Source organism: Triticum aestivum, chromosome 2B (assembly GCF_018294505.1).
Source record: "Triticum aestivum cultivar Chinese Spring chromosome 2B, IWGSC CS RefSeq v2.1, whole genome shotgun sequence".
NCBI lineage: Eukaryota > Viridiplantae > Streptophyta > Magnoliopsida > Poales > Poaceae > Triticum > Triticum aestivum.
The window spans coordinates 647,813,471-647,829,050 of record NC_057798.1 but is presented as its reverse complement, the minus strand read 5'-3'; the positions used below and the strand labels follow the sequence as shown (position 1 = coordinate 647,829,050).

Genomic DNA, 15,580 nt, shown 5'->3' with positions numbered 1-15,580 from the left:
CATGTATTGGGTAATTAGCTCCGGAGAGTCAACCTTTGGGATCGGCACCACTGTTGTATCGATCTACTCTTCAGATCACCCGCGAATAGGTTGCATGAAGAACCTCATGTACGATCTCATCTCTAAAAATATGCCAACAATATTTTTTATAAAAAATGTGTGCAACCCATCCAGGCCCGGAGCTTTAAGGTCTCCTATGCAACTGCACTCTTCACATCCTCGACGGTATACTTAGCAAGGGCGGTTTCATATGCAAAGTTATGTTGTAAAACAAGTTGGAGTTATACAAACAAATTCTCTTACAGAGACTAGTTGGGCCGCTTTGGCACAGCATGCATGTGCAAACGTGAGGTGGAGTGCGCAAATGCGTGGAATGCACTATCAGTTCACAATTAGGAACGCGCAAAAGGGAAGGCACACAACTCACCATGCATAAAGATGTTGTTTTTATCTTGTCATATATCAAAGGCCATACTGCTGGCCCAGCTTTGTTGAAAAGTTAAGAAAAAAAGTTACGAAGCAAGCATCCATTGCAGCTTGATCAAATGCCGATTAACTCAGACGCAAGCACTCCACCATTGAGGAAGTGATTAACAAAGTTATAGATCACGTTGCTCCTCCTCATCGTGTGTCGAGTTCACGGAAACGTCGGTCTGCTAGTACACGTGTTCAAATGTACTGAGCTGTATTCTTGGCTAAACTGTGCCAGCAGAGACTGATCTGGCACCTATAACGCGTTGCCCATTCAGGTATAAAAGCGCTTTGAGTCGAGGCGTTAATTTCTTGTAATATAGACCCGAGTTGGAAGCAACTTTGCAAGTGGCATTACGAAAGCTAATACTAGTATATTAATAATGAGATAATCATGAAAAAAAATTAAATGAAAGGTTCTTCCCGGTTGTGTTGCATGTTGAGAAAAGATGAAAAGATCCCTAGCTCTGTTATGGCAATACGCATACATTATGGTTACTTGGTTGATGAGAGTCATGCATGTGAAGGCCGGCTGCGAGTTTTTCCTTGGCCGTCGGCGTATAGGTTGGTCTATATAAAGAGGAGCGACATCTTCTCATGCATGCATACGGTAACCGATGTAATCTTGATTCTCAACTCATGTATTCTCTTTTCAGTCTCTTCTAGGACATTTTGTACATGTTTGTATTTTGAAACCAGCAGTGTAATTTTTGTTGTTAGCAATAGCATCCATCCAGTAGTTCTCTTAGTTTGCTAACATGGAAGCACCACCTTACGAGTATCAGCTGGCCGTGGCTGATTATTGGGAGGGGAGGCCGGCCATGGATCCAAATGTATGGGTTCCCGGCGTCCCTTTGGAGATGACAGTTGCTCCTCCTGCCAGCCACAGTGGTCTGGTGGATGGCTCTCCCGGACGACAGCAGCTGAAGCTGGTTGAGGAGGAGAGCATTGATCATCATTACGCGGTTGAAGTGTTCAAGCAAGCAGCACAATCACTTCAGGGTGAACGTGACAAGATGGAGACGAAGATCCACCTGTTCCCTCCAAGCATGGGGGATCTGGCGGCCAAGTACGCCTTCCCCAAGGTGGTGGCCATCGGCCCTTACCACCATGGCCGGACCCCGGCCCTCCGGCTGATGGAGAGCACCAAGCATGTGGCCGCCTGGCACTTCATCAACGACTCGGGCCGCTTGGTGGAGGAGGTGTACGGGGCGGTGTGCGCGGTGGCGGAGGAGGCCCGCAGCCACTACGACGTGGACAAGGTGCGGGATTTCGGCGACGACGACTTCAACCCTATGATGTTCTACGACGGCTGCTTCCTGCTGCAGTTCCTGCTGCATTGGGTTGACGAGGCGGTGGATCCGCTGCTGAAGGATGCTTTCAGCTCCAACTGCACCAGCATCAGTTACGACATCGCGCTGCTCGAGAACCAGCTCCCATGGGTGGTGGTCCAAGAGCTGATGCGCTTCATGCCGACGCCCCCGGACCTGGTACTGGTACGGTTCACCACGGGATGGAAGGCCTCTATGCAGCCCACCGTACCGCTAGTAGACAACAGCCCTCTTGCATGGGACGACAGCTACACGCCGCTGCATCTTCTTGAGCTCCTCCGATACTACATCGTAGGAAGCACTACCAAGACGCCGCCCCAGCCGGAAGTTCATAAAAAAGCGGAGAAGATATCAATTTCCGTCAGTGCCATCGAGCTCGCGGAGATCGGCATCGAGATCACGGCCACCAAGCCTACGGCAGATTTCAAGGAAATGGGCGTCAAAAAGAAAAAGTCGCTCCTCACCGGCGAGCTCTTCTTGTTGGCGCCGCCTCCTCGCAGCGCCGCTTCTTCTTCTACCTCGAGCTCCCTCACAAAACTCTCTTGTGGTTTCTCTCTATCTTCTTCTCTCAAGAACACAAGAACACACACATACACATGAAACTCTACACACACACACACCTCACCGTGGGAGGAACCAGCTTTGCTTTGTTCTCCCGGTGAGACACACATATGCTACATCTTTTTTCCCTCAGCCCTCACGGCCTCCGTTTCATTCAATCAATGCAATACTTATATACATCAGCTAGCACGGCCAGGAGCCAACTCCATGATCCGTTTCCTATGCTCACGTTTAGGACGTGTCCAACTACTCCACTATTACAGCTGCATGCAACCTCCATCTGCTACATACACGTACTAATTAACTTGACCAAATCACTCGGCCATACCTCAACCAACCATGCACTAACTAACTAGATAATATCCCAGTACATGCATGCACCACCGCAGCTTCACGCCACAACGGCATCTCACCAAGCTGCCGCATCACACGGCCCTTAGCATCTCCCATGCAGATACATGACCATGACAAGATTAAAACTAACATTCAACCCCCTAATCTTGCCATGTCAACTCCTCTAATTTTTTATGCAGATCACCTACATCCTCTTGCCACAACATCACCTTGCCGTGGACGACGCATTCCTTCCAGTGCCGCCGCATGTCACCACGAAAACCTTGCCGCTGCACTTGTGTTCGCCATAAGCACACGAACCCTCCTGCGATGGTAGCCATGGCCACCTACACCGGCCTCCGCATCTCACGAAGTCTGCCACCACCTGCGGCCTCCACATCTCATGGATTCTACCGCCACTGTGACCTCCATATCTCATGGAGCTTGCCGTTGATGCACCACCACTGCTATCCTCATCACTGGGTCATCGTCGCACCTTGCCTTCGGCGAGCACGACACATGCCAGCAGCAGCCAACTTCACCATGGACGCACAGCTGTCAATCGTCGTGTTCCTGGACGCATGATGCAGCACCTAGCCTCCCGCCGGTGCCCCATGAACCTCCGCCCCGACGTACGCACGCGCCATCATGCCATCTTGCCGAACGCCGCAGCCACCTCTTGACGTGGAAGACACCTCCCATCACCACGCCGTCTCCTTGTCCTAACGGCCTCGCGCCGCAACCGGATGACAGCGGCATCACGCCGCCATCCAGTCTTCTCCTTGTAACGGCATCACACCGTCGTTGTGGTAGCGTCGCACCGCAGCAGGCCACCAACGGCATCGCGCCGCCGCCGACCTCCACCTCGCGCGACCTCCACCTCGTCCTCCACGAGTCAGCCGTGCCGCCGTCGCCGTCGCCACCGCTGCAGATCGACGAGGCTCTGATACCAATTGTTGGCGCCGCCTCCTCGCAGCGCCGCTTCTTCTTCTACCTCGAGCTCCCTCACAAAATTCTCTTGTGGTTTCTCTCTATCTTCTTCTCTCAAGAACACAAGAACACACACATACACATGAAACTCTACACACACACACACCTCACCGTGGGAGGAACCAGCTTTGCTTTGTTCTCCCGGTGAGACACACATATGCTACATCTTTTTTCCCTCAGCCCTCACGGCCTCCGTTTCATTCAATCAATGCAATACTTATATACATCAGCTAGCACGGCCAGGAGCCAACTCCATGATCTGTTTCCTATGCTCACGTTTAGGACGTGTCCAACTACTCCACTATTACAGCTGCATGCAACCTCCATCTGCTACATACACGTACTAATTAACTTGACCAAATCACTCGGCCATACCTCAACCAACCATGCACTAACTAACTAGATAATATCCCAGTACATGCATGGACCACCGCAGCTTCACGCCACAACGGCATCTCACCAAGCTGCCGCATCACACGGCCCTCAGCATCTCCCATGCAGATACATGACCATGACAAGATTAAAACTAACACTTCTTGGCGCCACTGAACCTAGACAATGCAAACGCGAGCTTCCTCGTCAACATGGCGGTTTTGGAGCTATGCACGACCCCAGACTTTTCTGTAGAGGTCGAGGAGAAGTCCGCTGTCTGCTCCTACCTCTGCCTCCTGGGCATGGTGACGGACAACGAGGAGGATGTGCAGCAGCTGCGGAAGAAGGGTATCTTGCAGGGAGGTGCAGGGCTCAGCAACAAGGACGCGCTGGAACTGCTCAGCAGGGTGGAGAACCGGCTGCGCTCCGGAACCCACTATCTGAGGACCATGGTGCTCATCGAGAACTACAGGAAGGAGAGGCCGAGGCGGATCAAGTTTCACAAGTTCCATTACAACTACCGCAAAGCCATCATCTTGACATTGTCCGGTGTTGCTGGGCTTGCCAGCTTCCTCGGGGCGCTCAAGTCTCTCAACTCAAGTAAGAGCTAGCTTGCTACTGAAAACTATAGTCCTGCGTTCGTTGACGTGATCTGTTGTACTGTGGTATGTAGTAGAAGCAGGGTCCTTTGTCGAAAAAAGTAGAAGCAGGTGCTTTGCTGAGTGTGGCGTTTTGGCACATGGGAGCGCACACTCCTGGTTCTTAAAATATGTTTTAAACATATTCTGAAATGTCCAAAAAGTTAAAACAAAAACTTGGCGCGTACATCTCGATATTGTACATACTCACAAAGTTGTTTTACGAAAAACCGACAACTTATGTGTCGTATGTGAAAAAGACAAAATTTGATGTTTAAAAATGATTTTCACAAGACATCCTTCTGTCTTTTTTACACAAGCCATAAAAAATGTCGGTTTCCTCCAAAAACTTGCGTGCACACATATAATGCCGAGATGTATGCGCAAAAATTTTGTTTGGAATTTTTTCACACTTTGAAACATTTTCTTCGCATGCAGGACCACGCGCTCCTGGGAGCATCAACGGATTTCCGGTGCTTTGCCACGCCAATTTGCTCTGCATCATCTCTCTCTCTAGTATACTACTAGTAGGTTATTTTCGGGTGTTTTTCTCTTCCTTTCCATTGTACTTATCCGTTGGTTGATCGCTACCTTATTTATTTATTTTTTTGTGTTTTTTGTCTTTTTCCGGGTTTTCTTTAACATAGTATAGACGCAGATGCTTATACATACGCACATACACTCATTTCTATGAATGCACACATGCAAACCTTACCCTCAGGAGCGCATCCGAAAGACGAAGGTGGCACATCATCTTGAGATTGACGAAGTCGCCATAAACACTTTCGTAGTTGACAGAAACATTTCCTCCGAATGCACATCATTGAAAGGTATGAAATAAATCCAAAAAAATACTAGCACGTATTAAAAACATGCCAAAAGTGGAACAAATTATGAAGTAATGGTTAAACATTAATTGTACCACCCGCTCCCGATTACCCCGAGACATGCATCGGGACCATTTTCCATTGAGGTATGGAGCCTACTCGATGGAAGAACTCAACATTAAAATTGTGAACAACCAATTAGGACAGGGTATTATAGAAAAAATATATGAGTAAAAAGTATTTGAAACAGAAAATTTAAGGATATTGAGCTACTTTTCCTGCTTAGTGGGCTAGGAGAGATGGTGATGAGATCGAACGGTGTCGAGGAGGTAAAAGTTTTTAAAACAGAGTACCTAAGACTTGAACTCTGATGGACCAAGGATATCACTGTCATCCTAACCATCGAACCACATGTTGGTTCACTGTCTTTTCTAGATTAGTAGTTCTTGTGTTGGCAGGGTTCGAGCCCTTCACGTAGGTGAACTAGTACGTGTTGTGTGTTTGGAAATACAAAGAACAAAAAAACCATTACGTGTGGTGCATTGTAGTAGAGAAGGAACACATCAAACAGAAGAACCAAAAAGATTAAGGCAGAGTGGAGTGTGACCGAATCGCCGTCCAGCGCACCTGCAAGCACTTATGACCCTGGAGGCCGAAAAGAGCAATGCTACACATACATAATATTACGTTCAAATTTTACAGTAAAAGCTGATGTAGAGTTGTTAATTGGGCTAGGATTAGCAGCTGGGGCCCACCCCGGTTAAAATCAGGGGTGGAGAGAATTTTATGAAAGGTTAAGTAAGGGGGTGTTTGGTTACATGGACTTATTGGTGTAGGGACTTAAATAAGTCCCTTTAAGTCCCATCTAAACCAAACAGGAGGGACTTATAGGAACTTAAAGTGGGCATTTGAGACTTATAAAATAAGACTCTCAAGGAGGGACTTATAGGGACTTATAGTTGTAATATGGTCTTTTAGTCCATGTTAAGTCCCAAGAACCAAACAGGTAGGGACTTATTACGGACTTAAGACTTATAAGTTAGGATTAAAAAAGTCATAGGACTTATGAACCAAACAAGGCCTAAGCCTATATAGAGATGAAGAATTGGTTACTGATCTTTTCGGGCAGGAGGACGCAAAGGAAATCTGGGCGATTCCTCTCGGGAGTGGCATGGTGGATCACGTGGCATGGCATTTTGAGCTGAAGGGGTGTGATCCATGTATAGACTGGGTGTGATCTTTTAGGTTAAATCGACGTATAGACTGGGTGTGAGCATATGAGAGGCAAAGTCACATTCTAATGCTAGTTCATCATCGGAAACACATGTTAATACATCTAAGTGGAATAAACTATGGTTTATGAAGTTGCCAGCTAAAGTTCGTATCTTCTTATGGCGGTTGGTACATGATAGTTTTCCTACAAGGATGAATATTCAGCGTAAGCATGTGGATCTTGATACTTTGTGTCCGGTTTGTCGGAGACTCCATGAGGATGTCATACTTTTCTGAAATGCAAGTTTGTCAAACAAGTGTGGCGTGGCATGAATCTGCAAGAGATCAGGTTAGGCCTATTGTCGCTCTCGTCGGCCGATGTAGTAGTTGGAGCCATTTGCAGACTTAGTTCTGAGAAGGAGGTTTTGGTGGGTGTTGTCTGTGGGACTGGTGGAATACTCGGAACAATGTTAATGCGGGAGAGCAATGGAGATCGTCTGACAAAGTCTGTTTTAATATCCGTATGCATTTACAGGATTTTACTAAAGTTCAGGAGTCTAATGGTACCCCGAGTTGTGTGGTTCAGACATGGGAGCGGCCGCGTGCAGATTACGTTAAGATCAATTTTGATGCTGCATTCCTGAGAATAGGGGGGATGGTGCTTATGGTTATGTTGTACGCTGTGATGAGGGTGATGTCATAGCGACTGCAACAGGGAAACTCAGAAATGTTAAAAGTGCCATTTATGCTGAGGCGTTTGCTTGTCTAGCTGCACTTGAAGGATCGGCTGGAATTGGGGTGCATCAAGTTGTGCTGGAACCGGGCTCGAAGGATCTTGTCTATATGTGCTGGTAAGGGGAGATGCTGACCTATCGGAGATCGGAGTTCTGATCAGGGAGGCTAGGAGCGTTGTATTATGTCATTTCAATGTTTTAATTTTACTTTCCGTCCTCGGACATGCAATAAAGTAGCACATGAGTTAGCAAAGTTTGGGTATGGTTTGTTTGAATCCCTTGCTACATGGGTGAGGATGTGACGGAGTTTGTTTCAGTTTTGGTAGCCAGCAATATTGCTGTGCCTAGAGATTAATTGTGACGCCCGGATAATTAAGCTACAGTAATCTCCTGCTAATGATGCTAGGTCATCACTCTTACTGTTGCTAATCCTCATTTGATCCGAAGCATAATTCAAATTAAAGTCCAAATTCAAATTTCTCAAACCTGCAAAATAAAATGTTCATCTTTTGGCAAGTATTCCATAATTATGGTGGTGAGCCAACATTTTTGCAAAGTGTTTAAATGCCTTAAACTAGTCAACACGGTGGCCTAGATAATTATTTAATTGCTTTTTAAATTGTAAAAATACTAAACTATTTTATTTTTAACCTCCAACTATCTGTGGCAGTGGCATAGGTTACTAGTGTTGATTTAGGGGCTAGTGATGTATTTTGTAAAACTGAAAATAAAATGAACAGGCCTCCCCTGACCCCCCAGGCCTCGGCCCATCTCACCGAGCCAACCCAGCTGGTCCAGCCCATCTCCCCCGGTTGCCTCCCTCCTCTCTGTTCCCCCGACCCGAGCCGCTACAGGGGCTCGTCCCCACCGGACCAGCCTCGCCGGCACCACCCCGAGGGGATAAGGGCGACACCTCGGGCTCCCCTCACCTCGTCTCCCCCCCCCCTCACCTACCGCCATTCCCACTCCCCCCACTTGCGCCTCTCCTTCCCCAGATCCACCTCTCCCCTCTCCATATCCTTCGTTCCGGAGAGGAGATCGACGCCATCGCCGCCGTACCTCCGTCAATCCCACGGCCACCAGCGGTCCCGAGGCCACCGGCCCTGTCCGCCCGCTCCGCCATCCTCATCCACGTCGCCTGGGGTCCTCCATGGAGCCGAGGGCCCCTGCAGCTGCCGATTGCCATCGTCCCCTTTCGCCTCTATCTCCGACGCTCGCCGGCGTCGTCGAGCACCCCTGCTGCTCCCAAGCCGTCAAGGGCCTTGCGTGGCCGCTCGGTGAGCTCCACTCTGTCCTCTCCCCTCTCCTTCCTCGCCTCACCGCGCCCCTAGCCGTAGCTACCATCCTGGCCGTAGCACGCCTCCGCCGCCGTACTCGTCGCCGTGTCCACACTCTCCGTCCATCTCGGACGAGCACGGCATCGTGCTCAGCACGCTCCCAGTAGTCCAACGCCACCTTCCACGGTCCTTGTCGTGCCCTACAGCGACGAGCGCGAGCACGCCCAAAAGCCACCGCTGCCAAGCTCGACACCGGCGACATTTCCGGCCTTCCCAGCGTAGTCTAGCAGCACCACTCGACGCGGCTCCCTCCTAGCTTTCGAACGCAAGTCGTGGCACCCGAAATGTTGAACCGTGGTGTTTTTCCGAGCTGCTCCGGCGTTCGGCCGCCGCGGAGAGCTCGCCGGAGCTCGTTCCGGTGCCGGCGCTGACCTGGCGTGGCCTGGGTCCACCCAGTGTCACTGCCAGCGGGCCCCACGGCACGTTTGACTGCGTTGACTCTAGTCAACGCGGGGCTTTATTCACCCTGAGGCGCTGACATGTGGGCCCAGCCAGTTAATTAAAATTAACTAAATGGCTTTTATTTAAAACTTAATTAGATTAGCTAAATACCCATTAATAGGGGCCCACTAGTTAATTAAGTCTGTATAGATTTAAAACTAACCCTGTTTAACCCACTGTCTATGACAGGTGGGTCCCGCAGGTCAGGTTTGACCTGGGCCAGGCGGTTTGACTTGCTGACGCAATAGTGATGTCATGCTGACGTCATATTTCCGTTTTTGTTAATTTTGATAATTCCAGAAAATGTTTTGATCTTTGAAAATTCATAGAAAATAAACCGTAGCTCAGTTGGAAAAACTTTATACATGAAGGTTTCTCACAAAGGCGAGACGAATCCGAATACGCTCTCCGTTCATCTATCACATGTCCCTAGCATAGCAAACATCGAACCTTTCCCCTCTAGTTGGTCTGTCCGAAAATACCGGACTTGGGGAAAACTTTCCGGATGTTATCACACTTCACCAGTATCGCCCAGCACTGCGTTAGAACACCTCTAGCCCCGCTTATTGTCTTGTTATGCATATGTTTGTGTGTATTTACTGTTTCTTCCCCCTCTTCTCTCTGGTAGACCCCGAGACCGCTCTTGATGTCCGTGTGATCGACTACGTCATCGACGACCCTCCTTCTTATCTGAGCAACCAGGCAAGCCCCCCCCCCTTGATCATCCCGATATCGCCCATTCCATTCTCTCATCTTTGCATTAGATTTTTGCTACTGTTATTGTTTGCTCCTATTCTGATGCATAGCCTGCTTTGGAAACCTGCTCATTGAACCATACATGCTTATCCTAAACTGCTTAGTATAGGTTGGTTAGTGATCCATCAGTGACCCCCAGTACTTGTCCTTGTTGCCCCTCCTTCGTCATCGACGACTCGATCAGCATGATCGACGACCAGAGCCCAACACCTCACATCACATCACGCCCCTTTTGTTGCTCGACTCTGCAAAACTACTATCGAGTGCCGAGGGTGGTCCCTCATAACGCACTCCTGATGATAATTCTATAGTGTAGCTATTCGGTCGTGGTCATCGAGGGTGATTTCCTCTTTCACCATTCCCGATATGGCTTTGTCGTTCAACACCTCAAGTGTGAACCTCAAGGGTGGTCCCTCTTACGTTCACCTTGATGATTACATTGAGTGGAGTCCTTCGTGGGTGATTCCTCGGGTTTTCCCCTTGATGTTTGGACACACGGTTACCTTGACTTTACTTGAGACCATTGATGAAGTCGGGTCGGCCCTGAGGGGTACCCGCGAGTTGATGTGAAAGTCGGGCGGGCCCGTAGAGCACCCGCGAGTTTTCCACGTGGCACGACCGGGCAGTCTGGGCCCTTGCCGTAAGTCCATGAGATGGGGTGACGGGGTCACCTTATCGTGAGTCTCTGCTTGTTTCCGCGAGCCCCCAATGCACTAACAGGTTTGGGTATTTGTTCTGAGTTGCCCTCTGGCCTTTACGCACTAACCGCCACACGAGAATAGATATGGGCCTCGATGTCGCAGTATCAGCCGAAGCTTTGTCAGACGTGCAGTTCAGCAGTGCGGCACGGTCGGATCGTGCTGGCCATCCGAGGCGGTGCTGGTATTCACCCTGCGCGCAACGACCCGGAGTGTTGCGGGCGATGGGCCCAAGACCCCGGATCGCTTAGGATGTAGACCGACAGGGACCTCTCTATTGAGCCTAAGTAGGGCTGCGACGTGTTGATCTTCCGAGGCCGGGCATTGACCCAGAAAAGTGTGTCCGGCCAGAGTGATCGAGCGTGTTGGGTAACGTGTTGCACCCCTGCAGGGAAGATATATATTTGAATACCGTGTCCACGGTAATGGACGTTCAGACTTATATCCTAATCTTATATAACTAGAAATGGATACTTGACATATGTGATGGATATGTAGCTCCGAGATTGCTTTCTCGTAGGGAGTCAAGGAAGGATCTTTGGGCATTGTTGTTACAACTTGCTTGTTTAATATTAAAATGTTATTATTTAGTCTTCTACATGCTGCAAGATGCTTGGAGCTGCGTGAAGATGCTAGTCTTTGATAGGCTAGGCATTCCCCCTCTATTCTGGCATTCTGCAGTTCAGTCCACATATACAACCCTTCCATTTGATACAAATGCATACTTAGTATAGATCTGATGCTTGCGAGTACTTTGGATGAGTACTCACGGTTGCTTTGCTACCCCGTTTTCCCCCTTCTTCCTTCTTTTCGGTTGATGCAACCAGATGGTGGATCCTTGGAGCCAGATGCCACCGCCGACGGATACTAGCTACTACGTGGAGACCTCCGACGACCAGGAGTAGTTAGGAGGTACCAGGCAGGAGGCCTTGCTTCTTCGATCGTGTTGCTTTTGTGCTAGCCTTCTTAAGGCACCCTTGTTTAACTTATATCTGTACTCAGATATTGCTGCTTCCGCTGACTCTTGTGTATTGAGCTTGTATTCGAGCCCTCGAGGCCCCTGGCTTGTAATATAAAGCTTGTATTATTTTGATTTGTGTCTAGAGTTGTGTTGTGATATCTTCCCGTGAGTCCCCGATCTTGACCGTACACATTTGCGTGTATGATTAGTGTAGGGTCGAATTGGGGGCGTCACAAGTTGGTATCAGAGCCGACTGCCTGTAGGACCCCCCTTTCCAACTCCTTGGCCGAAATTGAGTCTAGTCTTTGAAAAACTAATTTACTAACATGATTGTGTGGCTTACGGGCCCACGTCGCCATTGGGTGGTATTAGGATCTTTTACTCCTCGTCTATACTCTAGGACTCTGATATCTCTTCTATTTGGGTGAAATGATTTTGTTCACTCTAACTCTAGGATCTCGTAAATACTTTCTCCCGGAGAGCCCCTTTACTCTAGATGATTGCTTGGTGCACCAGAAGATTTTGAAGATACTCTCCGATGTTTTCCCGAGACCCTTGTGCCCTTCGCCGTCGCGATCCCTACCGCCGATAAGTCCTTATGAGTAACTACCTACATTGTCGTTCATACCTTCATCCCCAGTTGCTCTTATTATTACAAGATGCCCAGAATTACTCTCTGTTGTCCTCAGAATCCGTTGAGCCTACTACCTTGCAGTTCTTTGCCACATGAATATCCCCTACGGATAATTACTCGCACTTGCCAAGTATCCGTTCATCCATAGTTGTTCATGTGATTCACAAGATACTTTGGAATACCATCCGATCTTCCAATAATCCTCTCCAATTATTGCTCTGCTAATATTTATCTGCTTACATTATGGTTACTTCCATATGTCTAGAAATACTCATTAGAATCCTTTGTCATCGTAATTTCGAGCATTTGATTCGATTCATTTGCGAATGCTCGCGATCATCAGTCCTATTTAAAATTCTTTCCTTGGTTCAGACGTCACTCCGGACATGAGCTGGTGTTCGACAAATCAAACCTTGATTGATTGTCGATCTATGTCTATTCAACTTACTTGTCATTGATCAGAACCTCCACTTCTGATCCCTTGATTTTGGAAATCATAATTCCTTTGCATTTGAACTCTGAATTAGTCAGTTGTTTCTATAACCCGATCTCTTTGCATCCTTTGTTCTTCTGGTTGAGTATTGTTGCTCACATCAGATCCCTCGTGGACCACCAGATCCTTTGTGGGATTCTATCCGACAGCGTCCTTCATATACAGTAACCTTGTAAGCCTTCCCTCGGATACATAATGCCTTTGGTAAATTGTATCCCCCGCTCTTGTCAACCATACCCTTCTTCCGGGCTTTTACTAGTGAAGTGGTGGTATATGTTCTTAAGATGCCCCTATGGATTGAATCTTTGTCTTACCTAAATCCGTGTGAACCCGAAGATTATGCGAGTTATATCTACTGGTGTTTCTTCGGATAAATTTTCAATTCTACAACTTCTTCGAACGCGAGAGGTGAATGGAAAGTTATGCATTGTAGAAGTGGGAGTCGACCTTGAACTTTGTGTTCATGCCCATGGAAACGATGTAGATCTTATCATGGGAGCTTCTTGTAATGATAATAATCCCCTTGTGGTAATTTCATCTTGTATCTATGTTTGGTCCTTCCCAACTGTGTTTTCGACCATATTGTTCTTCTTTGATCCCATTTCTCGGAAAAATGGAAGTACTTGTCTTCTGTAGATCATTTCACCCATCCAACCTCTGTTCTGCTATACCCTCAAGTATTACTCTGGTATGTCGAGAGTATCACGGAACTACATAACTTATTATGAGTTCTTCATCAACTATTATTTCTCGTCGATTCCAATTTTCCACGAGTTCTGAGTCATTAGACACTCAAGAACACCGATAACTGATTTGATTCTACACTTTTGAAAGATCGTGGATGTCGCCTAGAGGGTGGGGTGAATAGGCGCTTTAAAATAATTATGGTTTAGGCTTGAACAAATGCGGAATAAACCTAGCGGTTAATTTGTCAAGCACAAAACCTACAACAACTAGGCTCACCTATGTGCACCAACAACTTACGCTAAGAAAGATAAGCAACTATGTGATAGCAATATATATGACAAAGAACAATATGGCTATCAAAAAGTAAAGTGCATAAGTAAAGGGGCTCGGGCAAGAGATAACCGAGGCACGCGGAGACGACGATGTATCCCGAAGTTCACACCCTTGCGGATGCTAATCTCCGTTTGGAGCGGTGTGGAGGCACAATGCTCCCCAAGAAGCCACTAGGGCCACCGTAATCTCCTCACGCCCTCGCACAATGCAAGATGCCGTGATTCCACTTAGGGACCCTTGAGGGCGGTCACCGAACCCGTACAAATGGCGACCCTTGGGGGCGGTCACCGAACCCGTACACTTTGGCAACCCTTGGGGGCGGTCACCGGTACCCGTCAAATTGCTCGGAGCAATCTCCATAACCTAATTGGAGACCCCGACGCTTGCCCGGAGCTTTACACCACAATGATTGAGCTCCGAACACTACCAACCGTCTAGGGCACCAAGGCACCCAAGAGGAACAAGCTCTAGGGTGCCCAAACACCCAAGAGTAATAAGCTTCTCAAACTTCACTTCCACGTATCACCGTGGAGAACTCAAACCGATGCACCAATGCAATGGCAAGGGCACACGGAGTGCCCAAGTCCTTCTCTCCCAAATCCCACTGAAGCAACTAATGCTAGGGAGGAAAATGAGGGGAAGAACAAGAAAGAGAACACCAAGAACTCCAAGATCTAGATCCAAGGGGTTCCCCTCACATAGAGGAGAAAGTGATTGGTGGAAATGTGGATCTAGATCTCCTCTCTCTTTTCCCCCAAAAACTAGCAAGAATCCATGGAGGGATTGAGAGATAGCAAGCTCGGAGAAGGTCAACCATGGGGGAAGAACACGAGCTCAAAGGATAAGGTTCATTGGGGAAGAAGACCCCTTTATATAGTGGGGAAACCAATCCAACCGTTACCCCATTGAACAGCCACGCACAGAGCGGTACTACCGCTTGGGCAGGGCGGTACTACCGCTGAGGGCGGTACTACCGCTCTCACCCAGCGGTACTGCCGTGCTGGCGAGGAGGTCAAGGCCCTGGCCCCAGAGCGGTACTACCGTGGGAGTAGGCGCGGTACTACCGCTTGGAGCGGTACTACCGCCACTACTACCGCACTTAGTACCGTAAAACCCGACACGAAAAACAACGGTCTCGAATCGAGGTGGTAGAAGCCCGGAACCACTGCGCTACTACGGCCGAAGACCACAAGCGGTACTACTGCTCGGAGAGCGGTACTACCGCTTGGGGAGTGGTACTACCGCTCTGGGAGTGGTACTACCGCTCTGGGAGCGGTACTACCGCTTGAGTGCTTCGGCGGTACTACCGCTGTGGACCGCGGTACTACCGCTGGCGCCATCCTTAAGCCACAACCGCGAAAACAAAGAATACTCCAAGGAAACCAGAACTGCCATAACTTCTGCAAATGAGCTCCGAATTGAGCAAACTCAAGCTTGTTTGAAACAAGACAATGAGTAGCATCAAAACAACGAAGAGGCAGGGAAGGTATGCTTAGCAAACAAAGGAGTGACACCTCCAACAGAGAAGAACCGGCATACCCTCCAACATCGAAAACATCATAGAAGATGCATGTGAACTCCGTTTTCGATGAACTCAAGCTTTTCATGAACATGACCAAAAGCTCCAAATCTCACAAGGAGAAGAATCAAACAAGAACCAATAAAGATGATGCAAGGATGCAATGGTTTGAGCTCTCAACGAAGGATACGATCAAGCAACTCATCGAGAGCCCCCCTTGATAGTACGGCAAACGATCCTATAACCCGGTCT

The 15,580-nt window shown here is 48.4% G+C and overlaps 1 protein-coding gene across 1 annotated transcript; it reads left to right on the top strand.

The window, feature by feature from the left end:
* Positions 1-1,091: 1,091 nt before the first annotated feature.
* LOC123041889 (UPF0481 protein At3g47200-like) lies at positions 1,092-2,484 on the top strand. Its single transcript, XM_044464445.1, has one exon. The coding sequence runs from the start codon at positions 1,230-1,232 to the stop codon at positions 2,400-2,402; it is 1,173 nt and encodes a 390-aa protein (XP_044320380.1). The 5' UTR covers positions 1,092-1,229; the 3' UTR covers positions 2,403-2,484.
* Positions 2,485-15,580: the final 13,096 nt, after the last annotated feature.